Source organism: Phoca vitulina, unplaced genomic scaffold (genome assembly GCF_004348235.1).
Source record: "Phoca vitulina isolate PV1807 unplaced genomic scaffold, GSC_HSeal_1.0 scaffold2, whole genome shotgun sequence".
NCBI classification, from domain to species: Eukaryota; Metazoa; Chordata; class Mammalia; order Carnivora; family Phocidae; genus Phoca; species Phoca vitulina.
In genome coordinates this window covers 86,250,283-86,277,887 of record NW_022589705.1, presented here as the reverse complement: position 1 = coordinate 86,277,887, position 27,605 = coordinate 86,250,283, and the positions used below count along the sequence as shown (strand labels likewise).

Genomic DNA, 27,605 nt, shown 5'->3' with positions numbered 1-27,605 from the left:
AAATCTGTAGAATTTTGGATGTTCATGAGCATTCTAGAACAAACATAGATTCTTCTTTAAAACAAATGGACACACAAAGGTATACCAGTTTAAGACCAAAAGACACACACACACACCTAGAACTGAGATGCCTCCATGCGATAGAGCATAGCTCATTTCTATTCACCATTTACATAATCACTTACAACCACCTGGATTATTAAGAAAACTGTACTTTAAGAGCTTTGAAAACCTTGCCAAAATCTCTCTACATGAAATGGTTCCCAGCCTTCAAGAGAAACATTGCACCAATTACTATCTACCTTTTTCAGAGAGGAAAGGCAAGCCGCCCAAGGTCACAAAATGAGTCATTGTCGGAAGTGAGTTTTGTGTGTGTGTTTTTTTTAATTAAAGTGTATGTGCTGTTCTTTAAGAATAACTTACTGACCTGCCGTCAGTTAGGGATTTGCTGAAAGCTGCTTCTCTCGTAGTTGAGGACAACCACTGAGTCAGCTCACAGGAGCACATCTCATTCTCATCTCATGTCCAACAAATGTCTTTTCAGAACCTCCTAGGTTCCAGATGCTGTCGGGGGCAATGTGGAGTTCAGCAGCATAAAGATGGAAGCATTCCCTGCGCTCGGAGTGCTCAGAGTCTTAGGGGTGGAGGGAATCAGGCGTTATATAAATGATTGCACGAATAATGACACGATGACAATTCTGATAAATGCTTTAAGGGAGCTGTGAGGGGCAGAACCAAGGGAAGGCAGGAGAGCTTAGGGGACTGTTTCCCTAGCGGTGACCCTTAGGCATTGGTTGGAAAGATGAATAGGCTAGAAGAGGAAACGAGATGAAGAGGAGGGATGGGGATGAGCAGGAACAACCTGTGGAGAGGACGTGACAGTGCTGGGGAGGTGGAGGGACTGGAAGGAGCTCCGCATAGCTGAGGCCAAGAGAGGGTCTCCTGGGGAAAGCTGGGGGTGGGTAGCAATCACACAGAGCTTTGGGGGGACCACTGACAGATTAGGGATTGTCCTCGTTATCTTCTGCTAAAAACAAATCCTCCCAAAGCTTAGCGATTTACGACCCCAGTAAGCATTTATTATGTCCCGGTTTGTGTGGGTTGGGAATTTGGGAGCGGGCAAGCCACGTGGTCTGGTGCAGGGTCTCTCACGAGGTTGCAGCCCAGAGGTCAGCTGGGGCCAGAGTCATCTGAAGGTCTGACTGGGGCGGCAGGGTCACTTCCAAAGTGGCTCCCTCACATGCGTGGTGAACTGATGCCAGCCGTTGGCCTCAGTTCCTCCCCACGTGGACTTCTCCAGAGGGCTGCTCGAGTGTCCTCGTGACCCAGCAGCTGGTTTCCACCACAGACAGTGACCCACAGTGTCCTTGCCTCAGAAACCACACCATGGGGCGCCTGGGTGGCTCAGTCATTAAGCATCTGCCTTCAGCTCATGTCATGATCCCAGGGTCCTGGGATCGAGCCCTGCATCAGGCTCCCTGCTCGGCAGGAAGCCTGCTTCTCCCTCTCCCACTCCCCCTGCTTGTGTTCCCTCTCTCGCTGTGTCTCTCTGTCAAATAAATAAATAAATAAATCTTTTTAAAAAACAATAAAATAATGGTCCATCTGAAACTACTGAGGAGAGACTTCTGGTAGACCTGGAAAACTGAAGTAAACTCCCCCTCCCTTCCCCAAGCCTCACCAACATGACAATGAAAGAACAAAAGTGGCATCAACTGACAAGGAAAAAGAGAGAAGTGATGACAGCAGCTGAGAGGTGTTAACATTCTGGAAGACGGAAGGCACACGGGCAAGGGGTAGCAAGCTCAGTAGGGTGGGAACAACAGAAACCTCACAAGAGTCATGCTGGGGAGCCTGGAACCGGGGTATTCCAAGCACCAGACATCGCTGGTGATGAGGGTGCAGGGGGAAAGTAAAAACAGAGGGCCGGGTGAAAGCCTGCAGTGAGAGCCCCAGATGCCATCCCCTTTCCTGAGAAGCGCACGCATTCCCACCCCACGCCCTTAGCCGGGCGACTGGAGCTTTCCTATGGAGGGACTGCCCCCAGGGCCTCTGGACTGAGGACCCTGGGGTGTAGCCGGGGTGAGGGATTCACTGGCAGCCTGCATGGTGATCAGGAGGTAGGAGGCCCTGTCTCCACTCCTCCCCCAGAATGCTGGCAGCCCAGTTTATACACCCCCTCTCCCATGTGCAGGTGGGTCTAGAAGTTCTCTCTGGGGCCAGTGGCCAGCCCAAAAGAAAAGACCTACAGCCCTCAATATTGTGAAGGTTGTTCAAGAAAAACCAGAGCTGGACTGTTAAAGGGGTAAAAACAGATTTTATTCAGAAATGATTGCAATAGGGGAAAAGTAGACCTCAGTACAGAACTGGACTCCATTCCCAATATCGCAAGAACAAGTGGGGGTTTATAGCCAAGGAGTAGGGTGGAATCAGTGGGTGGAAAATTATTAAGAGGATACATCAGGGGTGAGGGGTTATTCTCGCTAAACCGACTCCACAGGATTCTTGCTGAAGGTGATCAGATCTCACCTGGATGATGGTGGGGGACGAGGATTTGGATCAGATATTGAGGGTGACCAGATACGGAGGGCAGGGCCTTACTTTATCAACAAAATGACTTATCAAGGTTCTTGCTAAAACCAAGCAATGCAGGACTGGGGCCATAGCAAAAGGGTGCAGAAGAGTCTGACTCAAGTTCTGTCAAGGAGAGCCTTTGTTGGGCTTGCCTTATGAGATCGATGGCTGAGTTTGTCATCAGATACTGAGGCCCATGCACAAGTCCTGTTCATCGCTCTCCACTCCCCAGACATAAAGAGTTTCCAATCTGCGTTTGTGCCTCTCAGACACAGGAAACAAGGATTCCCAGACATTAGAGGAAAGCTGTCCACACGAGATTCAGAGATTTAGATCTCGAAAAATTAATTATAAAAAAATGAAAAACGGGAAAAAGGAACCCAGGGAGCAGAGCAATGCCTGAAATTAAAGAAGGCTTTTTAAAACAACGATAATTATAATTCCAAGGTTATTTTTGTCTATATATACAATCAATGTAAAGCCATATTGAAATGATATAGTAATAATGCAATGTTTATAAAACATAATTCTTATTTGCTCTTATTTTAATCAGGATACCAAATTGAATAAAAATCACAACAGTCTCCAGAAATAATAACAATAACAATAATAATAATAAATAAAATTTAAAAATAAAAACAACTGGGACTCCTGGGTGGCTCAGTCAGTTAAGCATCTGCCTTCAGCTCAGGTCATGATCCCAGGGTCCTGGGATCGAGTCCCACACCAGGCTCCTTGCTTAGCAGGGAGCCTGATTCTCCCTCTGTCTGCTACTCCCCCTGCTTGAGCTCTCTTTGTCTCTCTCTCTCTCTGAAAAATAAATAAATAAAATCTTTTTAAAAAAATAATAAAAATTAAAATTAAAAATTAAAACAACTATAATTAGAAAACCCTAAAGATTCCACAAAACTTTTAGAACAAGTTCAGCAAAGTTACAAGATACAAAATCAACACACAAAAATCTGTTGCATTTCTATACACTAACAATGAACGATCTGAAAAGGAAATTAAGAAAACAATTTCATTTACAACAGCATCAAAAAGAATAAAATACTTAGTAATAAACTTCACCAAGAAGGGGAAAGATTTGTACACTAAAACCTATAAAATGTTGCTGAAAGAAATTAAAGAAGACACAAATAAATAGCAATGTTCATGGACTGGAAGACTTCATATTGTTACAATGTGTCCATCCTACCCAAAGAAATTTACAGATTCAATGCAATCCCTATCAAAATCCCAATGGCACTTTTTGCAGAAATAAAAATATCCATCCTGAAATTCACATAGAATCTCAAGGGATCCTGGATAACTATAACCATCTTGAAAAAAGAAGAACAAAGTTGGAGGTCTCACACTTTCTGTTTTCAAAACTTATCACAAAACCATAGTAATCAAAACAGTACAGTACCAACACAAATACTGACATAAACCAATGGAATAGAATGGAAAGCCCAGAAATAAATGCTTGCATATATGGTCAAATGATTTTTGACAAGGGTGCCAAGATCACTCATTGAGAAAAGGACGGTCTTTTCAACAAATGGTGCAGGAAAAACTGGATATCCTTATACAAAAAAAATTATGTTGGATCCTTACCTCACACCATATGCCAAAATTAACTCAAAATGGATCAAAGACCTAAAAGTAAGGCTTAAACTATAAAACTCTTAGAAGAAAACATAGGGAGAAAACTTCATGACATTGAATTTGGCAATGAGTTCTTGGATAGGACACCAAAATCACAGGCAACAAGGGTAAAAATAGATAAAATGAACTACAGCAAAATTTAAAACTTCTGTGCATTAAAGGACACAATCAACAGAATAAAAAGACAACCTAAGGAACAGAGAAAATATTTGCCAGTCATAAGGGGTTAATATCCAGAATATATAAAGAGCTCCTACAATTAAACAATTTTAAAATGGGCAAAGTACTTGAAAAGATATTTCCCCAAAGAAGATACACAAATAGCCAACAGGCATATGAAAAAAATGCTCAACAGCACTAATTAGGGATATGCAAATCAAAATAATAATGTGATACCACCTCACAGCCATCAGGATGGTTACTATATATTTTTAAAGTAATAATAATAAGAAAAATAGCAAGTGGTGAGGAGATGAAGAAACTAAAACCCTTGTGTGGTATAAAATGGTGCAGCTGCTATGGAAGACAGTATGGCAGTTCTTCAAAATATTACAAAATATAATTACTCTATGATCTAGCAATTCCATTTCTGGATATAGATCCAAATGAATTGAAAGCAGGGCCTTGAAGATTCTGTTACATCCACGTTCATAGCAGCATCATTCACAATAGCCAAAAGGTGGAAGCAACCCAAATGTCCATCAACAGATGAGCAGGTAAACAGAATATGGTATATCTATACAATGGAATATTATTCAGCCTTTAAAAGGAGGAAAATTTTGGCACCTGCTACAACACAGATGAACCCTGAGGACATTACGCAAAGTAAATAAGCCAGTCACAAAGAGACAAATACTGCATGATTCACTTATATGGAATCATAGAGGCAGAAAGCAGAATGGTGGTTGCCAGCGGCTAGGACAGGGAGAAATGGGGAGTTGTTCTTTAACGGGTATAGCATTTCGGTTTTACAAGATGGAAAAGTTCTGGAGATTGGATGCACAACAACGTGAATATGATTCACAATGCTGAACTTACACTTAAGAATGGTTAAGATAGGGGGGCGCCTGGGTGGCTTAGTCGGTTAAGTGTTGGACTCTTGATTTCAGCTTAGGTCATGATCTCAGGGTCGTGAGGTCGAGTCCCACATCCGGCCCCACACTCAGCTTGGCATCTGCTTGGAGATTCCCTCTGCTCCTTCACCCACACACTTTCTCTTAATAAATAAAAATCTTAAAAAAAATAAGAAAGAATTGGTTAAGATGGTACATTTTATGTTATGTGTATTTTACCACAATTAAAAAATTTTTTAAAAATTTAAAAGCAACTATAATTACCATTCTTTGAGACATGAACAAGAATGGGATGCTCTAAAAAAGAATGAAAAATTGCTCTTTTAGAAGTGAAAAGATATGAAAAAAAAAATCTAATGGAAAGGTTGGAAGATAAAGTTGAGGTAATTTCCCAGAAAACAAAACAAACATTTTTAAAAATGGAAAATTGGAAAGAACATTTTGAAAAATGAGAAGACCAGTCCAAGAGGTCCAACATCCGACTAAAATAGGTCTGCAAAGAAAAAAACAAAACCAGAAAACAGAATGGAGGGTATTAACACAAAGAAATGTCCCTCAAATTGATTTCCAGATTAAAAGACTCACCAAGTGCCCAGAGTCAAGGCACATCACTATGAAACTTTAGACCTCTGCAAGACCCTTTAAACTTTCAGAGAGAAAAATCAGGTCACACGCACAGGATCAGGTATCAGAATGTCATTTGACGTTTCAACAGCAAGTGGATCGTGTCCTCAAAATTCCTAGGGAAATTTATTTCCAATCTAAAATTCTACACCCAGCCAAACTCTCTATCAAAGCCACTGGAAACGAGAAATGCCAAAACAAGGAAAGAGACCCAGGTGGGTGGGGGGGAGCAGAAGCAAGGGATCCATTAAACCAGATCCAACCCAGGAAACAGGCAAAAGAAACTCCCCAGGATGGTAGCAGAGCTAAGAAGAGCTAAGTCTATAGAGTCACCAGAGCAGATTGGAGGCCGGAGAGGATGCCTCCAGGAGGGATGTCTCTGAGAAACACCTAGAACTGAAAGACCACCTGGTGCATTCAACCAGGTTGGACAGTGGGGGGCTGAATTAGTTAATAGGTACAGTACATAAGGAAGTTTTTTTTTTTAAATAATGCAATTACCTGTTTCTGGAAAAGCGAAACAGTTGTCCAATAAGGTAAATGGAATCATAACACACTTCAAGGCTCAGCTTTGAATGTTTGCAAGATCATAATAATTAAGCACTGAACACTGAACAATGACAACAAAATGTTTGGACTAATACTGGGAGGAAGGGGGGAGGAAAAATGTGTGTGATGGGGTAGATCAAAAGGCATCAAATCTTCATCTTCCGCAGGAGGTGGGCAATAGATAAAGTTTTAAAAACTAGAAAGTGAATTAGATGTGTTATTTAAAAACATGGAGGTCGGGGCGCCTGGGTGGCTCAGTTGGTTAAGCAACTGCCTTTGGCTCAGGTCATGATCCCGGAGTCCTGGGATCAAGTCCCACATCGGGCTCCCGGCTCAGCGGGGAGCCTGCTTCTCCCTCTGACCCTCTCCCCTCTCATGCTGTTTCTCTGTCTCTCTCTCTCTTTCTCTCAAATAAATAAATAAAATCTTTAAAAAAATAAAAATAAAAATAAAAAAATAAAAACACAGAGGCCAACGACAATAGTGCCATCTCAAATGTGTAAAAGAGTGGTTGTGTTTAGAAGTAAGAATTGAGACTGGGGAAGGTAGAGCAGGAGACGGATCTCCTTTCACGTATAAGCCTACTATTAGGCAGCTATTGGACTTTTAAAAATAATACAAGTATCAAAAAAATTAAAATAAAAATAATACAAGTATCAATATGATAGAAATAAAAATGAGTGGAAAAAGGACAAAAAAAAAAAAAAATCCAACTGCACACCAGTCCGTAAAGCAATGATGGCTGATGCAAAGTTGGGAGCTCTTACCAAGGACCTGAGTGAGGGGAATGTGAATAGAAAGGACAGTGGCGCTCTGGGTGCAACTGAGCCCTCTAAAGGACCAAAGTTGGCAGAAGTGCAGAAGGTCTGAGACCAAGCCTGGGGGTGTAAGGAGGAGCTCCCCCAAGCGAGGTGTGGTCCGGGGGTGGGGGGAGGTGGGAATCCCTGCCCCAATGAGGCTAAGTGAGTTGCGAACAAGATAACAAAAGGGCTCACAATGTCAAATGCTGCTTTGAGGTCCAGGGGACTTAACATAAAAGCAGACTATTGCACACTGATCTCACAGAGCCCCGGGTGATCCTCCAGAGAGGATTTCCCAAAGGCAATGGGAACAGAAGCCATGCTACCAGGACTAGGTGAGCAAGCTTAGGGAGGCACTCAAGGCTGCACACTTACCTGCAGCTCCTTGATCTCTCCTTCTCTGGAAGGCAGGAGGCTCAGCGACCAGATAAAAGGCATGCAATCCTGGGGACCTACTTATACAAAAAAATTGTTGTTTATCTGAAATTCAAATTTAACTCTGTGAGTCCTGCATCCTTGTATGTGAACCGAGCAACCTCAACAGGCTTGGAGGTATCTCAGTTTTGCACGATGATACTTTGCTGCTGGCCACTCCCACCAGCACCCTCCCAAGAGGGGGATACAAGGCACCCTCACCCAAGGCAGCGAGGTCCAGAGGGTGGACTCAGGAGACCCCAAGGCAGGAAATAGCAGGATTTCTCAGTGAGCTACCTTTCAGTCAAAACCATCTCAAGTCTTTTCTATAAAGGGAGTTGGTTGAGTTAATGTCTCCGTTGGACCAAGAGGCAAATCTAGCCCCACGAAAAGCACTCAAATGAAGCCTCATTGTGCCTTCAGAGCCTGTTCTCTTGTGGGGAAATGAGGCCACATCTACAGGGTGGGAACAGCGGGAGGCTTCCCTGTCCTTCTTGGGTGATTGTTGATCACAAGCACGTATTACTTTTATAATCACTAAAAAGCAATGACATTTCCATATTGAAAATAAAATGAGGCCACAGTAGACTAGATCATCTGTGAGGCCCCCTCCAAAGCTAAGATTCTGCAATTCTAAGTAATTGCTTGTTCTTTATTTGCATGTCATTTTAGGAGCATTCAGTGATGCAGCCTAGTTGCGGTGGGGTTTGTTTTGTTTCGTTTTGGGGGGGTGTTTGGGAGGTTTTTTTGTTTGGTTGGTTGGGTTTTTTTTTTTTTTACTTTTATTCCCCCAAGGACTCTGAACCCAGCCACTCACTACTGGTGCCTGCTGACCCTGAATGTTGAACACACAGTCTTCCCACTGCCCCCACTCCCAGAGGTCACTTGTCTTGCCTGGCCGGGCCCAAGCCTCTGAGCTCATTCCTGACCTGGAAGACTCCCCAGATGACCTGTTCTGAAGCCAAGGAAAGAGCCTGGATGTTGGCTGTGTGAGAGCCCAAGGTCGTGAGACTCCTGGGCCCCATCAGAGCCGACCTGGGATTCTACAGAACCTGTGGCTTAACAAATCCTGAAAGGGGGAGATGCATCCCCCACCCCTAGGGACAACTGTCTCTTTCCGAGTACTCCAGTCCCCCTCCCCAGTTAAAGCCCCCACTGATGGGTCGCAGGGGAAGATGGAAAATGCCCATCTAGATGCAGCATTCGTGGACTCCTAGAAGGGTGAGGGCCTGCTTCTGGGTCAGCCAAACCTGAGCAGAGCACTAAGTCCCACCTCCTGCTAGCCCTTTGACCTTGGGCAAGTCACTTAACTGAGCCTGGGCTGTTCTGAGGATTAAAGGAGAAAATGAATGCAAAACCCCAGGGCTTTCGGGAGCAGGACTGGCATTCACAAACAGGAGTCTTATCTATTTAATCCTCAGAGGGCCCAGAGGCAGCCCTTTGGCCACAGGGAGCTTGTTAGATGCAATTCCCGCAGACCCAGGACTGCTCGGGAACGTTCCCCCACCCTGAAAAAGTACCCTCCTGCTTCGGGCCAGGCGAGGGGCTCTATCAGGCGCCGGAGCAGTGACTGCTCTCCTAGATCAGGCGCAGCGGCCTGGCCCATGACCTTGGAAGAACCGAGGAGAAAGCTTCACCAAGCGACAGTACTTTTCCACTGCACAGCTCGGCCACCTCAGCTGGCTTTCTGCTGTGCAGACAAGAGGCCAAGTGCGCCTGGCCAGCCCCATCAGGAACCCACCCAAAAGCGCTCTCAGAGATGGGGGTAGGGACATGCAGTGACTGACAGGCAGCAGGAATCCTGGAGAGAGGAGGGGGATCCCGAATGCGCCAAGGGGAGCGTGGAGACCACCAGGGGGGTCAGGAAAATGTGCATTTAGCAAAGCCCTCCGGTACATTTCAAAAGATTCCTACTCCTTAACTGCCCCTCCATCCCCACCCCTCCAATAAGAATGATTAATCCCGTTCCACCGCGCCTGTGCCGGGTCCCGGGCGAAGAGCAGCGCTAGCCGGCGCGGGGGAGGAGAGAGAGGAGGGCGAGGGGAGGGGACAAGAGAGCTAGCGGTCCCGCCCGGTGATGTAGGCAGCCCGGGGAGGTGGAGCCGCGACGCCTGAAGGAGTCCCCACCGCAGTCGCGCTCTCGGTCTACCCCTCCGAGCGGCCAGCCGCCAACCCCAGCTCCGGCGACCTCCCTGCCGCCGCAATTTGGGCGGCGGGGACTGCGGGATCCCCCCCCCCAGTTCGGGCCCGGGGGGCCCCTCCACCACGCCCAGCCCCCCTCCCCTCCTCGCTTCCCGGACGGCTGGAGCTACTCCCGGGGGAAGCTGTTCCCGGACGCTCGGCCGCCGCCCCGGCATCTCGGCTGCCAGCCCGGCCGGGCACCGGGCATCTCCGGGCACCGACTGGCTCCGGCGCCGCCCAGCTGCTCGCGACCCCCGGGCCGCGGGCTTCTGCTCGCCCTCCCCTCCCCCGGCCGCCGGCCAGGACGCCCGTGAGCTCCCGGTGCCCCCAGCCCCTTTGGCTGCCGCCGCGATGCTGCCCTGGAGACGCAACAAATTCGTGCTGGTGGAGGACGAGGCCAAGTGCAAGGCGAAGAGCCTGAGTCCGGGACTCGCCTACACGTCGCTACTCTCTAGCTTCCTGCGCTCCTGCCCGGACCTGCTGCCCGACTGGCCGCTGGAGCGTCTGGGCCGCGTGTTCCGCAGCCGGCGCCAGAAAGTGGAGCTCAACAAGGAGGACCCGACCTACACCGTGTGGTACCTGGGCAACGCCGTCACCCTGCACGCCAAGGGCGACGGCTGCACCGACGACGCCGTGGGCAAGATCTGGGCGCGCTGCGGGCCGGGCGGGGGCACCAAGATGAAGCTGACGCTGGGGCCGCACGGCATCCGCATGCAGCCGTGCGAGCGCGGCGCCTCGGGGGGCTCGGGGAGCTCGGGGGGCTCGGGGGGCCGCCGGCCGGCGCACGCCTACCTGCTGCCGCGCATCACCTACTGCACCGCGGACGGGCGCCACCCGCGCGTCTTCGCCTGGGTCTACCGCCACCAGGCGCGCCACAAGGCCGTGGTGCTGCGCTGCCACGCCGTGCTGCTGGCGCGGGCGCACAAGGCGCGCGCCCTGGCCCGCCTGCTCCGCCAGACCGCGCTGGCGGCCTTCAGCGACTTCAAGCGCCTGCAGCGCCAGAGCGACGCTCGCCACGTGCGCCAGCAGCACCTCCGCGCCGGGGGCGCCGCCGCCTCGGTGCCCCGCGCCCCGCTGCGCCGGCTGCTCAACGCCAAGTGCGCCTACCGGCCGCCGCCCGCCGAGCGCGGCCGTGGGGCGCCGCGCCTCAGCAGCATCCAGGAGGAGGACGAGGAGGAGGACGCAGACGCGGAGGAGCGCGAGCGGCCCGAGGTGCTCAGCCTGGCCCGGGAGCTGAGGACGTGCAGCCTGCGGGGCGCCCCGGCGCAGCCGCCGCCCGCGCAGCCCCGCCGCTGGAAGGCCGGCCCCAGGGAGCGGGCGGGCCAGGCGCGCTGAGAGCGCGGCGTGGGGGGGCGCGGGGGGAGGGGCGCGGGACTCGCGGCCCCAGCCCCCGGCCGGCCTGACTTCCAGCCTCCAACCCTGGCCCTGCCCGCTTCGGCTCCCCTCCGGTCCCCCGGCCCTTGCCTCCCTCGTGGTCTCTGTTGTTGTCTGCCCCGCGTCTCGTCCTGGCTCAGGGTGACGCCTGATACGCCCTTGATTATTGGGGGACAAAGGGGAGGAGAGCAGCAGAAGTATTCGATGTTCACCTCTCCCCCACATCCGGAGTTGCTGAGCGCCCTCCATCGTGGAATTGCTCGTAAGCTTTACAACAGGTCTTTGCCCATAGACCACCCTCTCCCTCCCAAAACAACCCCTCCAAAGAAGGGGGAAGAAGTTTCCAGAAATCCAGGAGGGTGGCCTTGGACGTTGGCCAGGTGGAAACCGTGGTCCTGCCCTTGGCCAGTCAAGCCTTCCTCCCTGGGATGGCTTGCCCAGGGAGGCAGTTCTGGGCAGGCATTCTTGCAGAGAAAGAATAGTGGCCCGGGAGACCTGACGCCAGGTCCAAGGTGGGAAGTGAGTCGGCTGCCATACACACAAGGAAGGATTCTCAGGCCTTGTGCCTGGCCTCTCTACCCCTTGGAGGATTTCTGGACTTCACTGCTCCATCTCCGGAGAAGACTGGGCTGGTCCTACCAACCCAAACAACAGGTTAGAGCAGGTAACAGCCCTCTGCTCCGGGCAGCTGCCCAAGAGTATGCCCTGGCACCTGGCACCCCCACAAGACTCCACCCACCCCACATCTCTGCAGACAGATGTGTGGGGTTCCCCACTAGGTGCCTCCAACTAGGACCAAGATGGGGTCTCCAAAGGAGGTAAGGAGAACCTTTGGCAGGTGCTTGAGGACACTGACCACCCAGAAAAGTGGACACAGGAGGGATGCCCCCACTCCCACCCCCTGAGTCGGGGCTTGTCAGAGCAGGAGGGTCCCGACAGCAGTTGGGTTCTCATAGCCGGCTGAGGAAGGGGAGTGTGTTCACCCAGTAGAGGGAGTGGGCCCCTGCCCAGGTGTCTCAACAAGGCCACAAAAAGCCCAAAGATCTATGTGTCACCAACTGATCGTTGTAAATAAAGTGGACCTGCTTTTTCATCCTTGTCTCCACTCCTGTGTTTTGTTTGATGCCAGGCCCGCTGGGGACAAAAACACTATCAGAACCCTAAGGGACAGGAGAAGACCCTACCTAGGAAGGGGCCCCCTGTAGCGGCCAGAGCCAACCGGCAGGATTGGCGGGGAGGGGCTACTGCCAGGAAGCTGTTCCCTTAATGTCAGGGAAGGAGACGGTAGCAGGTGTGACATCCCATGTGCCAGGCCTTGGGGGAGTGTCAGCTGTCTGTCTCGGCCTCCCAGAATGTCTGTCTGCCTGGGCACTCAGAGGCAAGTGTCTCTGGGACATTTGGCAGGGAGGGGGCCCGGGGCTGGGGACTTCTCATCAGGCCGCCTCTTTGGGAAGATGCCCGTGTACGTCGGGGCCTGTGGTATGCATCTGGGGTCTCCCCAGCGATGAGGAGGGGGGCAGCTTGTAAAGGAGATGGGGTGGGCAGCCCATTTTTCTTTCAGAGGAGCTAGAGAAATCTGCCCAGACCTTTGTGACAGGGTGAGTCTCGAGCTTGGATATCTTCTTTATTCCTGTGCTGAGCTGGGCACTGATCCCAGACTTCTCTGGAGCCCAGACGAGTGGCCCTGCAGTGGCCGGCAGTCAGAACTGTTCTGTTTCCTGGAGCTGCTGGAACAGAGGGTACTGCGGCCGCTTCACCTGCAGAGCCCAGGCAGGGTCGGGGCGCCTCGAAGGGGCAGGCTGGACGGGGGAAGAGGGACGACAAGGACCCACCAGCCAGGGTGCCCCGCATGTTCATGGCTCCCCTCTTATGCATTGCCAGCGGCTTTGTGGGCATTTCTCCCCATTTGCAAAAGGAGAAGAGGACGCAGGAAGATGTCAGAGCTGGGAGAGCAGGATGCGCTGCGGGCGAGGCAGCTGCTGGTGTTTGAGGCAACCTCAGCCGGAAACAAGGTCACAAGCACACCCTATTTAATCAGACTCACGGGGCAGATGCTGCCCCGGCGCCTGTCTTGGGACAGGTACTGAGCTAGACACTGGGGGTCCAGGAGTCCCTCCCCTGGGGCTCTTACAGTCTTAGGTGAGATGCACATGATTAAAGGAGTAGGTGCTGCATAACAATTTCCAGGCACGTTCTCAGCCTCAGCTCCTACTCCACTTTTCTCTGGCAGCCTCCCAAAACAGACACACACACACACACACACACACACACACAACCACCTCCTCCCTCCTTCCCTCCTTCACACTCTACTCTCTATACCTGGAGTTAGAAGACCGGGGCGAGGGGACTCTGCCTTCTTAGCAGCTGTGTGACATGGGGCAACTCACTCAGCCTCTCTGAGCCTCACCTTTATTAACAGTAAAAATAGGGATAATATCAACCTCACAGGCTAACTGTAAGAATGAAATAGAATCCTACCCGAAAACGCTTTGGTAAATAATAAAACACCCAGCACATATGCAGAACAGCCATTTTACCCAGAGGGCCCTTCTCTTTAGATTAGGACTTCAGGGTGCCTCCCCACCACCCCACCCCGCCCCATCCCCGCAGCAGTGGTCACAAGTTGTCTTCCTGGCCACACCTCCACCTTCAATGTGCAGGGTGGAAGGGAGGACCCAGGGCAACTTCTGTCTATCTGCAGGTTGAGGATGACATAAACCACAGCATAGTACCAACTGCCACCAGGCTACAGAAGGGGGTCTCTGGGGGCATCACTGCCACCAAGTGAGGGGGACCACTCCCACCTCCATCTCTGCACTGACCTTGGCTTTCTCCCCGATCTTAGGCACAAGATGGAGAAGAACCTTGAGCCATTGATCAAGCTGTCTGGTGCCCCTGCATTCTCTCTCCTGCCCGCCACAGGCTCCCCACCTGTAAAATGAAAATTGGGTGGGGTGGACCAGTGGTTTTCAAATCGTGTTCCTCTGATTCCCCAGGGGCGCCCAAGATGCTGCTGTGGGGAGTGATGGGGAGCTGAGATGGGAAGGCCCCCCAACCTGCCTTAATTGAAGCAGCCTATCTGTTTTCTCTTTGGGGTTTCTGTGATTCCCTTTGAATAAGGGATCTCCCCGATTTTTCTTTTTTAAGTTGAAATCATTGGGTGACCAGCTACATGCGTCCAAGGTCTGTTGGGCTGACGAGGCCTAAGAAGTAACGCTGGCGTGTGTCTTCCTGGGACTCCTTGGGCCTTATTTCCCGCTCTCCTGATGCCCCTCCACAGCCGCTGGGCTGTGACAAATGTGGCTTGTGCCGTAGCCCACAGCTCCCAGCGTCAAGTGGCTGGCCCACCCATTAATGCCATCCTGACTCCCACTGTTCCTCTTCCGTACGGGGATCCTGTTCCCAGTTCCCCAGACATGGCCATGTGCTCCCACCTCTAGGCTCGGGCCTGTTCTCACTACCGGGGATGTCCTCTTTGGCTACACTTTTTCAAATCCTGCCCTCTCTTTGAGGCCCAGCTCAAATCCCACCTCCTCCAAGCTCTCCCTAATGCATACCCCTCCTCCACTCCTGCCAGATCTGGGGGTGATCTCTCCTCTCAAGCTCGCACAGGATGTGGTCCTCATCACGTTACCCCGGGATCGCTCTTTTTATGTGTGTCTCGTAGAAATCCATTTCACTTCCCCGCCCCCTTCAGTACCTTGACCACAGCGGGGCAAGAGTCGATGCTCGATACTAATGTGCTGAATGAGTGCATGAATGAGCCAGATGGAAGAGCCATCACGGGATAGGAAACCAAGTGGGTGGAGAAGCGTTCTTTCTGCCAAGCTTCTGCCTGGAGATGCTGAAGAACTATATCCTCAGATGCCCTGTTGAGACGGATGGCTATTCTTGGGGAGAACATCAGCAGCCTGACATGAGGCCACTGGGGGAAACCAAAGCCGCCGTCCCCGGGGTCTGCTCAGGACTGGGCCTTCTTGCTCTGTGGACTAGACCAGTGCCCAGCACAGGGCTGACCCTGACAGTACAGAGCAGCTCCTCGTGGGGACCAGCCACCGTCCAGGCATGCTGGCTGGGCAGCAGGAGGACCATGCAGACAGCTGCAGTCTCCAATTTTAACACACAGGCGGTCGCACCCGGGTTTGGGCGTCAGACACACCCGAATGCCAGCCCCAGAGCTGCCCTTGGACGGCTGTATAACTTTGGGCAGTTTTCCGAAGGTTTCCGGAGCCTTGGTCTTCCATCCGTAAAAACAGCGATAGATGAGTCCGGGTCTTACATGGTTGTTGGGAGGATGAAGGAAGGCGCTGCCTTTGGGTAATTTATTTTGCACAGTGCCCAATGAACTCAGTAAGCAGTAGCTGCGGCTTTCTGTTTATTATTACCAGGCTAGCTGATGCTGCTAACTGACAGCGCTGGGATGAGATCAGGTGCCTGGTCTCTGAGACACTTAACATGTTGCTTGCTCACACCCCAGGGTGGCTCTCCGCCTAAAGTTCCACCATCTCTAAATCATGGGAGGAGATTCAAGTACAGCTTGTCTCATTTTTGTCTCTAGTTGAGCAACCGACATAAGCCCGATCACCTTAACTCTGGATTAGACCTAATACCTTATGCTTTTTTTGTATATCCTTTTCTTTTTGCCTTAGCACCCGGCACAATGCCAGGCACACAGCAAAGCACGCCGAGGTGAATGAATGAATGGGTGAATAAGTGAATGATTAGCTGCTGCAGGCCTTGGTGCTGACACATAGGCTTCCCAGCCAAGGTGTTCAGAAAGCTGGGAGGTCATTCCTTTGTGAGTGATGGCTCAGCTTCTCCTCCCCGCCCCCCCCGAACCCTGTTTGTCCTTGGCCACAGGCTATGGAGACGAGGAGGATGCTGCTGGCTTAGGGACCAGGCGGTCCCCCAGGAGAGCACAGCTGGAAAGGATGGAGGGGGCTGACATGCAGATGTCGTGAGTCTCTGAGCCAGAATGGTCCTCTCTCTCCCTCTGCTCCATCTTGCCTGTCCAGGAGCACATATGGGTTTGCTGACTGATCCAGAATAACTGAGTTTCATCACCCCCAACTTACGAGTGGACAGGAAGCTGGGCAGGCAAGAGATTGAAGGGGAAGCTGGCAGTCCAACCACCATAAGGGAGCCCCCAGCTCAGGAGAGCGGGCTAGTACTGCTGCGTGCTGGGACACCTTGGCAAAGGGGCAAAGGAGCTGGGTGGTACTGGAAAACAGGCAGATCTTGGTTTTGCCTGCCCAGCATTCCCCCTTTATGGTGGAGTCTGCTTCCTCTTCCTCCTGGGAACACAACTAAATTCTCCCATTCTCCCCCTGTGCTGAGGTGTGGTCATGTGACTGAGTTCCAGCCAATACAATTCATGAATGTCACCTTGGGGAGGGGGAGCTGGACAACAAAACATAACCTTTGCTTTATTCTCCTGCCTGCCTGCTGGCTGTCATCACCCAGGGTGTCCTTGGAAGCCGTGTGTTGAAGATGACAGAGCCTCCACCAGCCTGGGTCCCTGAATGACCGCATAAAGTGGAGCCTCACCCCTGCCACCAAGGGGAGCAAGAAATAATGTTTTCTTATTAGCCACAAACATGTCAGGGCTGCTGCAGCATAGAGCTTACCTTCTTGTGACCCGCTGCCCTGGTGCTCCCGGTGGAACCACCATCCCCCACTCTCAGCTCCTGGCTTTCTTTCCAGTGGAGCTGGCTTCACACACGTGGGCTCCAGGGGAGGACATGCGATCCAGGCCTGACCAATCAGAATGGCCCATCTCTTCAGCTCCAGAGGTTGGCTCAGGGATGGGCATTAGCAATCAGAGCCAGGGGAACTTAGTTCTGGGGCTATTGCTGAAACTTGGGGAAAGAGAGACACACTTTCTGCCAGAGTTGCTGAGAGGTGGGGGGATATTATCTCGTGTTGCCGGCAGCCATCTTGCTGCCATGAGGAAAGAGAGCCTGAGAGTCCAGCACCGTGAAAAGCAGAGGGGGACACACAGAGAGCAAGACCAAGTCCCATGACATTGCTTGAGCCCCTGGATCCCACCACACCTGCCCAGCTCTGTTTTTGGTGTTTTCAGTTCCTCGAGCCAATAAGTTGTACTTTTTGCTCAGGCCAGTGTGAGTTGGGCTCTGTGTCCCTTGAGTTAGAGAGAACACTGGCCCTGCCATCACTGTTCTCATTGGGTCCCACGCTCTGGAAAAGGGGGATCATTGAAAGGCTTCAGGATCTGTCACAGGTCAGGTCTGATGGGACATCCAGCTGGCTCACGGGATCCCAAAGTCCCCAGGCCCTTTCCCTCTCTGCGGGCCCCCAGTCTTCCATCCTTGCTGCCCCTCGCACACCTTCCCAGTCCCCTCTGTGGTGCGGCTTCCCTCCCTGTTCATGGCCCCTGTGTCTCCATGCCTTTGACTGGGACGTGGCTCTGACCCCGAATCCATATGCCTCTGCAGTGCACCCAAAGCCTCTGGCCTCATTCAGGTGCTAGAGCATGAGGCAGATGGGTGCAACTCAGCCTCTGCATGGTCCCCCCAGATCACGAATCCACCCTCCTCCACTCAGCTGCAGCGGGAGTGGGCTCATCAGATGTAAATGTGGCCTATTAAGCCAATCTCTGAGGGGACCTTTCATGGGGAGGCTCGCTTCTGACAGTGGTGCCGAGGCTGAGCAGGCTGATCTGGAAGGCAAAAGCCTGGAACTGTCTTTTATTCATTCTGGGATGTGGGCAAGTCATTTAACTGCTCCGAATGTCCATTTTCTCTGTCATATGGAGGCGATACTCTCAGCGGCTCCTGCCCCAGAGGGTATTCTGAAGGGCCATCCAAATGGGATGCAAGGCCAGAGAGCTGTGAAAAGCATCAGGTTCCATAAAAGAGCCTGGGACAGAGTGCTTCCTTATTGGCTCCAAGCCAAGGAAGCTGGAGTGAGGCAGCTCCATACACCCAGGCTGAAGGGCTCCCATTTGGAGGAAGGAGCCCACAGCAAAGGAAATGAGCCCAGAGAGGGAGGTTTAAAATAGACATCTGCAGGGATTTCCTGAAGGGGAGAGCCACACGGCCAGGAAACAGCTTGTGGAGCTCCAAAGATAAGCTCCCCACCTCCGTGTGTGCACACACACCACCCCCCAAGGTGGACTTGGGGGATGGGTGGTGCACTCCTGTCTGCAGTCAGAGGGGACCCCTGAAGACCCTTGCAGCCAGAGCTACCTCTGAAGCTCTAAAGCAGGAATGGGGAAGAGCGTAACCCCACCTGTGATCTCCTACCCACAGCCCCTGGACAGTTCCAGTGCATCTCCGGTTACCGAAGCCAGCCTCAGATCTGATCCATCGGAGCCTGGATGCAGGGAGGGGAGAGGGACATTCTAATAAGATCAAAGTGGACATTTACCGCTCACTCAGTCTCCAAGGGACAGGAGACTTGCATCATATCAACCCCTCTGCCAAATGCCACTGATACACAGGTGCAGATGGCAGGATGGACTCTGGGAAGTCTCCCGCTATCCTTAGGGGAAGCACCCAGGGGGATGACTTCCGAGGGCTAAGCATTGCCCACGTAGCAGTGCATGTTCTCAGTGGTAGTAGATGTCTGCAAAGATGTGTCCCTTAGCGGTCTGACTCCTTAGACATGAATTAAATTATTTTTCTAAGATTATAAAAGTAACACGTTTTTATTTGAAACTAGTAAAATGACAAAGATGTAAGAAAAAATTAATACTCTCTCCCAACCCCTCTCTATTCCTTGATCCCCATGCCCTCTGCATGCACACACTGCTAGATAACTAAGGGTACAGACCGGGGGTTCCTCTCTCCCACTGTTTTCCTTACTTGTGAACATAAATAAACCCACATACACACATATAGAGATTTTGCCATTTGGTGGCACAAAAATGGAGTCATTGTCAAACACAATCTGCAACGAGCTTTATTCTCACTTACATCATGCGCCGCACCCCCCACCCCAGCCCGTTCCCTGGATCTGAGTCTCCTTCTCTTTCAATAGCAACACAGTGTAGTCCACCATCTTCTGTTAATGGTGTTCAGGTTGTGTCATGTTTTTAAAAGCACCTAATAAATGCCTGCTGTATGCAGATCTCCAGACCACACCTCCAGGAATTGGACCGCAAGTTCTAGGAGCTCTTTCAGCTGAGACATCCCAACACCACAGAGCTGGAGGAGCCCCTTCCCAGGGCTGAGGTCTAGCAAGAAGGAGCAGAGGTGTGCTGAGCATATCCACATGTGGGCTGAAAATAAATAGGAACAAGAAGAGTTGACAAGAATTCCTGGTGCCAGGATATCTAGGCTGGAAGGGCCCCTAGAACTTGTGGTCCAACCCCCTGATTTACAGAGGAGAAGGGGGATTTGTCCAAGGTCACTCCCTGACCCCCAGTTGGAATCCTGGCCTCCCTATGGGTTTCCCAGCAGGTAGAAGAGGTACTGACCATCTATCTAGGGCTTCCTGTGCTCCAGGGATTGGGCTGCAGACCAGGGATCCATACCCTGCATCCATTCAACTTTTTTTGATAAATGCTGAGTGCCTACTGAATGCCAGGCACTATCCTAGGTGCTGAGGAGACAGTGAACAAAACACACGAAGATCTTCGTGCCCACATCCTAGTGGGGAGAGGCCAACAATCAACAAGAATCATAATAAATGAATAAGTTCTGTTAAAAGGTGACGCATATATGGGAAAAAAAAGAACAAGAAAAAGTAGAGTGGCGTAAGGAAAGTGGGTACCTCCTCCTTCCCCTGGTGCCTTGAGATGGAAGATTCCAAGGTTATCAAATTTCTGGGCTAGCAATGGCCGTGGTGGCAGAGACTGGTTAGATGGTCACCAAGCCCACCACCTCTTCTTCCAGGACCAGAGCTACACATTTCTCAGCCGGGCATGCTGCCAGATGTGGCCATGTGACCGAGTTCTAGCCAATAGCATGTGAGCTGTTTCAGGCCTGGCCCACAAAAGCTTGCCCTGAACACAGCCTTGTTTTTCCTCTCCCCATCAGCCAGCTGCATGGACAGGACACCAGGGGGCTAGTAGGGAGCATGGCCTCAGGTGGAAGGGGTCCGGCTCCCTGAAAAAGGGGGGAGGGCAGAGAGACTCAACCCCCCGCCCCCTGATCAGACTTCGCATGAAGGATAAGAGGGCTCACCACAGGGCTTGAAGACCAGGGAGGTGGTTTGCAAACCATTTCAGGCAGAGAAGAGAAGCCAGGGGCGTTTAGATCTTTTTGAAAGACTTCCCAAAGCCACGGCTTTTCTTCTTTTCTTACCGTCTCCCGCCCATCCTACTCCACATCCCCCACTCATCCATCCATTTGCTTATTCATTCAACTAATATTTATGGAGCACCTACTATATTCCAGGCACTGTTTTAGGCACTGAGGATACAGCAGAGAACAAAGCAGATGAAAATACCAGCCCCCAAGGGGTCTCCATTCTCTCCAATCTACCAATCATCAGACAATAAACCAAATAATAAGAAAAGAGAACACTATTACTAGACCTATTTACAGACGAGCAGCCTGAGGAGCAGAGGTTAAGTGAGGTAAGCGGCTATAATTTTGATTGACTGTAATAAAAGCGCACCTGGGAGCCTGGGAAAGACAAACCTGCCATCTTGTCATTTCTCAAAGTGGGGACTTAACTGCTTTACAAGGCAGTGGGGCTCCTGAGGCTCGTGAGCCAAGAGCTTAGGTTCATTCTGCCTCTCAGCAGCCAGGTGGCCTAGAGCATGTTTCTTACCCTTTCTGATCCTCAGTTTCCCCACCTGTAAAGCATAGGTAATAACATACTAACCTCTGTGGCCGACTGCTCCATAACGGCCTCTCATGAATTCTCTCTCCCCGTACCCACTCCCCCATGTGGCCCCTTCTCACGTTGACTCTGAACTTGGCCACGTGACTTCCTTTGGTAATGGAACTTCAGCAGACATGACTCAAGCAAAGGCATGAAAACTGCACGATGGGGCTTTGCTGTCTTGGAACTCTGCCGTCCCATGGAAGAAGCCCAGGCTGGCCTGCAGGAGGCACGTGGCCCCGTCCACAGTCGGTGCCCAGCCCCAGACATGCGCGTGAGCCCATCTTTGACCATTTAGCCCCAATTGTGCCCCTACGTGATTGCACATGAGGGACCCCAGGCAAGACCATCAGAAGAACTGCCAGTTGAGACCAGTCCACATTTGCTGGCCTACAGAGTGGTGAGCAAGTAAAATGGTTATTCTTTTAAATCAGTGAGGGTTGAGGTGGGTTGTTTTGCGCATACAACAGCCTCAAGGCGGGTTTCTGAGGATTCAATGAGAAAATGCATGGGAAGCATTTAAAATCCTGTTTGGCACAAAATAATAACTCAATAGGATGTAGTTATTATTAATACCGTGTCATTTGGAGCCAAGTTTCTTAGTTTCAGGAACCCTCCATGTTGGCCTCTTTAGTTACTCAAGTGTAAAGTGAACTGATTCTGGAGAATTCTGTGAGATCACTTGAATCCACCTGCGGTGGCTACAGACTGGGAGGTTAAGGGTTACTTGGGTGGACTTTAGCCTGACTACTCTTGAATGAGGAAAGAAAAAGGAATTTCAGGCAGAGACCGGATGGCCCCAACAGAGTTATTTAAGGTTAAGTAACCAAGATTGGCAAGTCTGTTATGGATTCTTGGGTGTTTTCTGGGGCCCAGAGTTTGCCCTGAACTGTACTTTGGGGGCTTCTTTCCTCCCTTCCATGTCTGTGTTTTGAACCTCTACTGTGTGCCAGGCATTGGTCTAGGTGCCCAGGACACGGCAGGGAACAAGATAGACAACCATCTGTCTATAGGCAGAAGGACAGTACACCCGTAACTAACGCTATTAGACAGCATTCAGCGTCTGAAGGAACATGGGTAGGGTAACAGTAGAGAGTGATGGGGAAATGCGGTCAGGAAAAGGCTTGTGGAGGGGGCCCATGTGAGGACCCCAGGGAAGGGACGTCCAGGAAGAGAGAAGAGCCTGTGCCAAGATCCTATGCTGAGAACCTTGGTGTGTTTGATGAGGCTGGCAGCTGATGGCAGACTGGTGGGGCCTGAGGCCAGAGAGATGGGCAGAGCCACTTAGGCCATGGTGAAGACTCTGGGTTCTCTTCTGAGCAGTGGAAACTTCTGGAAGCCTTGCATCTTTGAAAGCTCACTCAGGCCACTTTTTACAGAATGGGATTGGGAGACGGAGACACAAAAGAAGCAGGAGAACCAGTTAGAGATGCAGGTGGGGACCAGTGGTAACTTGGACTAGGATTGGAGCAGTGAAGATGGGGAGATGCAGCAGGACTCAAACCTAGTTTGAAGGAAGAGCCTGGGCGTGGTGCTGCAGTGAGTGTGGGGATGAGAGGAAGCAAGGCATTGGGAGTCACTGCCAGGTTCATGGCCTGAGTAACTGGGTGACTGGCCATGCCTTTAATGGAGGCACAGATGGGGCAGGACCGGGCAAGTCAGGGGGCTGGGAGAGGGGAGAAGCAGTTCTGGTTCAGACCACCTTGGATTCAGATGCTAACAGACCCCTCAGTCAAGAGGCCAGAGGCCAAGGAGGCAACTAGGTAGGCAAGACTGGCTCCAGGATGGAGGCACGTGATGTCTGAGGCCACGATTCTAAATGACATCCCAAGCCATACTTCTGGATGGAGTCGCCCTGGGGGAGAGAGGAGTGGCAGTAGACAGAGGCAAAGAGGGCCCCCCCCATGCTTGGTGGCTGAGCGGAGAAGGAAGGAGCCCAGAAGGAAGGAGCCCCCTCTGCAGACACAGAGGGGCAGGAGGAAACCGAGAGATCAGGGCGTCCTGGAAGGCAAGGAAAGAAAGTGAACGAGAAAGAGAGCCTCCACGCATCGAACAACACTGCAGGGTCGAGGACGATGACCTCAGAAAACTGACTAATGTCTTTGGCAAGATAGAGGTGATCTCAGCCAGGGTGACTCCAGCATTAAAGAGAGAAGTGCGAACCAGATGGGGAGAGAGTTTTGTTGAGAGCACCTAAAACTGGGGGTGACTGGCGGGGACGGAGGTGGCAGAGTCTTCTCTCTGTCAGCCTCTCGCTCCCCCAGCACATGGCTTATGAAGCACCAGAAAGGGCAGGCACTGAGCCCTGGGGGATAGTGGGAAACAGGACAGTCCCCTCCTTCCACTTCAGCTTATAAGCCACCTCGTGAAGAGGTCTTCTCAACCCCTCTACCCAAAGTGGGGCCCCTGGGCTAATCTCTGTGCCAGATCCAGCTCATATTTACAAAATTCAAGGTCCCTTTGGGGAGACTGACCCTGATGACTTGTTACCCCCTTCCTTGCTAACTAGAGTAGTGATTTGGCCTTAAAGGAGAAATACTCGGGTGCTTGAAGAAGCAGCTCATGAGGGGCCCTGATCTGGCCTCCTTGATCAGAGGCCTCCTGAGGAGCTGGCTTTTGAGTCAAGCCCCAAAGGACAGTGCATCTCAGAGAAGAGCCGCTCAGACTCCGAGAACAGCAGGTGCAAAGGCCCTGAGGCAGCAAGGAGTTCAGCACCTGAATGATAGAAAGTAGGCTCTGGAGAATCATGACCAGGACAGTGATGGTTTGGGAGCAACAGCCTGTGAGAGACATTAAAGAAGCTGGATGTAGAGCCAGGAGGAAAGAAGACTGGAAGGGGAACAGGGGTCAGGAGGTAGGATCCCTGTCCCTGCCAGTCTGCCCAGCCCTCAAAGCTAACACCTGGGAAAAGGAGCAGGAACCTCCTCCCTCCCTGTGCAGTTCCAGGGTCCGGGGGAGAGCACTCTATAGGTGGAATGTGGTTTAAAAAGACCAACAGGGAGAGAAGTGACAAGGGACAGCTGTGATGGGTGGGAGTGGGTAGAAGAAAAGAGAAGAGGCCTTTCACTTTAGACGAGGTCAGGAGGGGGCCGGTCAGGCCCTACTGTGTATGGGTCTTGGTCCTTTAATCAGCAGTCACTGAACCCCCTTCTTCTCCCCCTTCAAACCCCACTCCGGGGAGATTTTCCATCTGTGGATGGGCCTCACTGTGGGTGAAACTTGGACCATATAAACTCCCCCATTTGAATCTTTGCTGGCAGGATGGGGCCATCCCAGCCCCCCATCCCTGCCCCACTACGGGCCCCCACTCAGGGATCCTCTCATCATCCCTCTCCCATTTACTGGCTTCCCTGGAGTCTCCTCAGCATCAAGACTGGAGGGAGGTGGGCACAAGGTGTCCTGAGCCCTACAAGGGCCTGGCCTGCACGCCTGACCCCACAGCCGGCGTACTGAAAGGGCCTTCCCCCACCCAACACGCACGCCAGAGCCCCACACCAGGGAAAGCAGGAGGCTCCTCTCTTTAATGAACCAGGGCTGGCCACTGGCGTGGTAGAGCCTCAACTGAGCTGCTCATGCGCAGGAGGAAAATGCAGCTGCCTATTTTTGTCACGTGTTCCCCTCCTTAATAGCATCTAGGGTCATAAAAATCATGGGTCCCTCTCTCGCTTGCTGAGGGATTCGGTGCAGGGGATTTCACCTCTGAGCCTCGATCTCCTCATCCGTGCAATGGGCAGCACATCTCCCTTGCAGGGTGGCTGTGAGAATAGCAGGTGTGTCACAGCACCCAGCTCAAGGCCTGGCATGTGGTGGGCATTCATCAAACTCTGATGACCCCCTTTCACAGCTGCCCTATCCAGTCAATCACTTGGGCCGTCTTTTCCCTGGGACTAGCCATGGCCTAGAATGTTCTCCCCAGCATCCTCCTTTGCAGGCTCCAGAACAAGCCCACATACCCTTGACACTTCGAAGATTTTACCATTAATCTCTATAGGGCAATGGAAGTAGCAGAACAGTGGACAGTACCTCTGAGCCATTGCACATGCTGTTCCCTCTTCTTGGAATGCCCTTCCCTGCTTAACTCACTGGTGAGTTACTCATCCTTCAAAATCCAGCTGTAATAGCACTTCCTCTGGTGGGGGAGTTTCTTGCTGCCCCCTCCCCAGGCAGACAGAATCCTCCTACCCCTCCTTGCAGCCTTGACCCATGAGAGCAGGGAGCACTGCACAGACACATCCTGGCTCACCTTGGTCAGAGGCGCATGGATGGTAAGCCCAGGGGGAGCATCTTTGCAAGTTCCCCTGCTGTGTCCCCCCAGGCCAGCCTCTACCCTACCCAGGGATCCCTGGAAGGGAAAAGGATTCATGGTCTCAGAGGTGGGAACTCAGCCCTTTGGACCTGGGCCATGTTAAAAATTAATCTACAAGTACGTCATGCTACCCTGAGTAGGCCACCCTGCAGAGAGTTCCAGAAGAAGTTGTCCCTCCCCCCACCAGTTCTGCCCTACTCCTCTGTCCCTGGAGCTCAGAGAAAGGGAAGGACGGGTCCTGGAGCTCCTCTGGGATGTTTGGAGCATGGAGGCTATTGTCCATGGGCCCTGGTCTAGTTACTCAGAGAAGGAGTGGCTCAGCCAGTGAGTCAAGCAGGGAAGGCCATTCCAAGAAGAGGGAACAGCAGGTGCAATGGCTCAGAGGTACTGTCCACTGTCCTGCTAGACTTCCGTTTCCCTTCCCTAGATTCAGCCAAGAAGGTCCCCCAAGTCCCAAGGCCTATAATACCTATAGCATTAGCATCAATAACAACAATAGCTTGCAGTTAGTGAATATTCACTACGTGTTAGGCCTCGTGCTAGGGGCCCGCGTGCATTCTCTCATGTGATCCTCAGAACAAACAGGCCAGAGAGGTGCCGTTGTTACCCCCACTTTATAGATAAGGAAAATGAGCCTCAGAGAGAAGCTAAGTGGTGATCAAGGTCATACAGCTAGTCCGCTGGGGACCATGACTTAGAGTGGCCCCTTTTTACAAATAAACTTATAAGTTTATTTAAACAGAAAAGATCGGTACTTTATTAATGCGTGTGTCTTTTTGGTTCAAACATATACATTTACCTAATCTTAAGTCAATCACTGAAAACCATGAGCCATTGTTAATATTTTGAAAATCTCGAGTTAGAGCTCTTGGCTGATCGTTCAATCTTACAGCAGCTTTAGTATCCGTTACTCTGAAGTTTTGTATGAACGTATCTCGAAAATCCGCACTCTCATGGATAATAGCTACAAAGGTAACTATTCGTGAAGAGTTCACCTGCAGTATTTGAATACACTCTTAACTGTTCTGATTCCGAAATTTAAAAGAGGCATGACAAGCACATTCTGTTTAAAAACAAATTCATTATCTAAAAGTTCCTCACACTCCTAGCAGAGCAGAGGGTCAGGAGTATTCAATACGTACCACTGGCAGCAAAAGGCACATTAGACAAAAGGTCACCAGCTGTTGTCAAACCTTGTCACTCAGGGGTTAGTGAATAGAAATCTATCTAGGTACTTCAAGCAGAAAGGAATTTAATCCAGGGAACTGATGCTTACAAAATCATTGGGGGACTGGAGTAGTGGAAGTCAGGGGGTTCAAGGTCATACTACAATAGCTGCCAAGGTCACTACTACCCTCCGCTGCTGCTGCCGCCCAACTGTCCCGCACCTATGACGCTGGTGACTAGACTCTGGAACGTACAGTCCGGTCAGAACTTGCCCACCAGCTATTGGTATCGCAGGGAGATAGCTCAGTCCCACAGGGCTTCCATATCACACGTGAGCGAGTCTCATTGGCAGAAACTACATCTCATCCAGACCCTAGCTCCAAAGGGTCCTGAAAAGGTAGTGTTCAGTCATTTCACCCCTACAATAGAGGGCAGACCAGAGGAGGAGTCAGAATGGATATCAAGTGCCAATGGATGATATCCAGCCCACTGCAGTGCTGGGGACATGCTTTAACATGTAATAATGGCCAAGACTTGCCTGGTGTTTAACGAAGCATGGGAAGCGGGGGTGCTCCAATATAGTATAGTACGTATAGTGGTGGTGTATAGTATAATTGCACATAGGCAGAAATTTGAGAAATTCAAAGGGAAAAAAGGGTGCTTATCAATGACATATTTAAAAGAAGTGAAAATGCAGCAGACCCGCTCCAGGCTCTAGGGCCCCTGCTACGGCGGTCTTTCTGCTGGGAAAGCCCTTCCCCCAATAACATCTGTGAGATAGGTGTTCACTCCCTCACCTGCTGCAAGTCTTCGCTTCTCCATGAGGCCGACCCTGACCACCAGACTCCATGCCATGACCTGCCTCTCCCTCATCCTCCCCCTGACCCTGTTCTACTTGTTCTTTTTTTCTGTAAGACTTATCGCCTTCTCACATAATCTGTAATATACACATTTATTATGATCATTTTTGTTACCTTTCTCCCCTGTTAGAAGGTAAGCTCCAGAAGAGCAAGGGTCTTTGCTTTGTTCACTGATGCATCCCAAGAACATGGGACAGTGCTTGGCACATAGTATTTACTCAATAAATATGTGTTGAAT

At 51.2% G+C, this 27,605-nt stretch overlaps 1 protein-coding gene across 1 annotated transcript; it reads left to right on the top strand.

The window, feature by feature from the left end:
- Positions 1 to 9,724: 9,724 nt before the first annotated feature.
- FAM43B (family with sequence similarity 43 member B) lies at positions 9,725 to 12,332 on the top strand. The gene has a single exon (XM_032392168.1). It carries the CDS (start codon positions 10,217 to 10,219, stop codon positions 11,198 to 11,200), a length of 984 nt encoding a protein of 327 aa, XP_032248059.1. The 5' UTR covers positions 9,725 to 10,216; the 3' UTR covers positions 11,201 to 12,332.
- Positions 12,333 to 27,605: the final 15,273 nt, after the last annotated feature.

Excerpts from the sequence above, each read along its gene's own strand:
- FAM43B (XM_032392168.1), top strand. The coding sequence starts at position 10,217 with ATGCTGCCCTGGAGACGCAACAAATTCGTGCTGGTGGAGGACGAGGCC.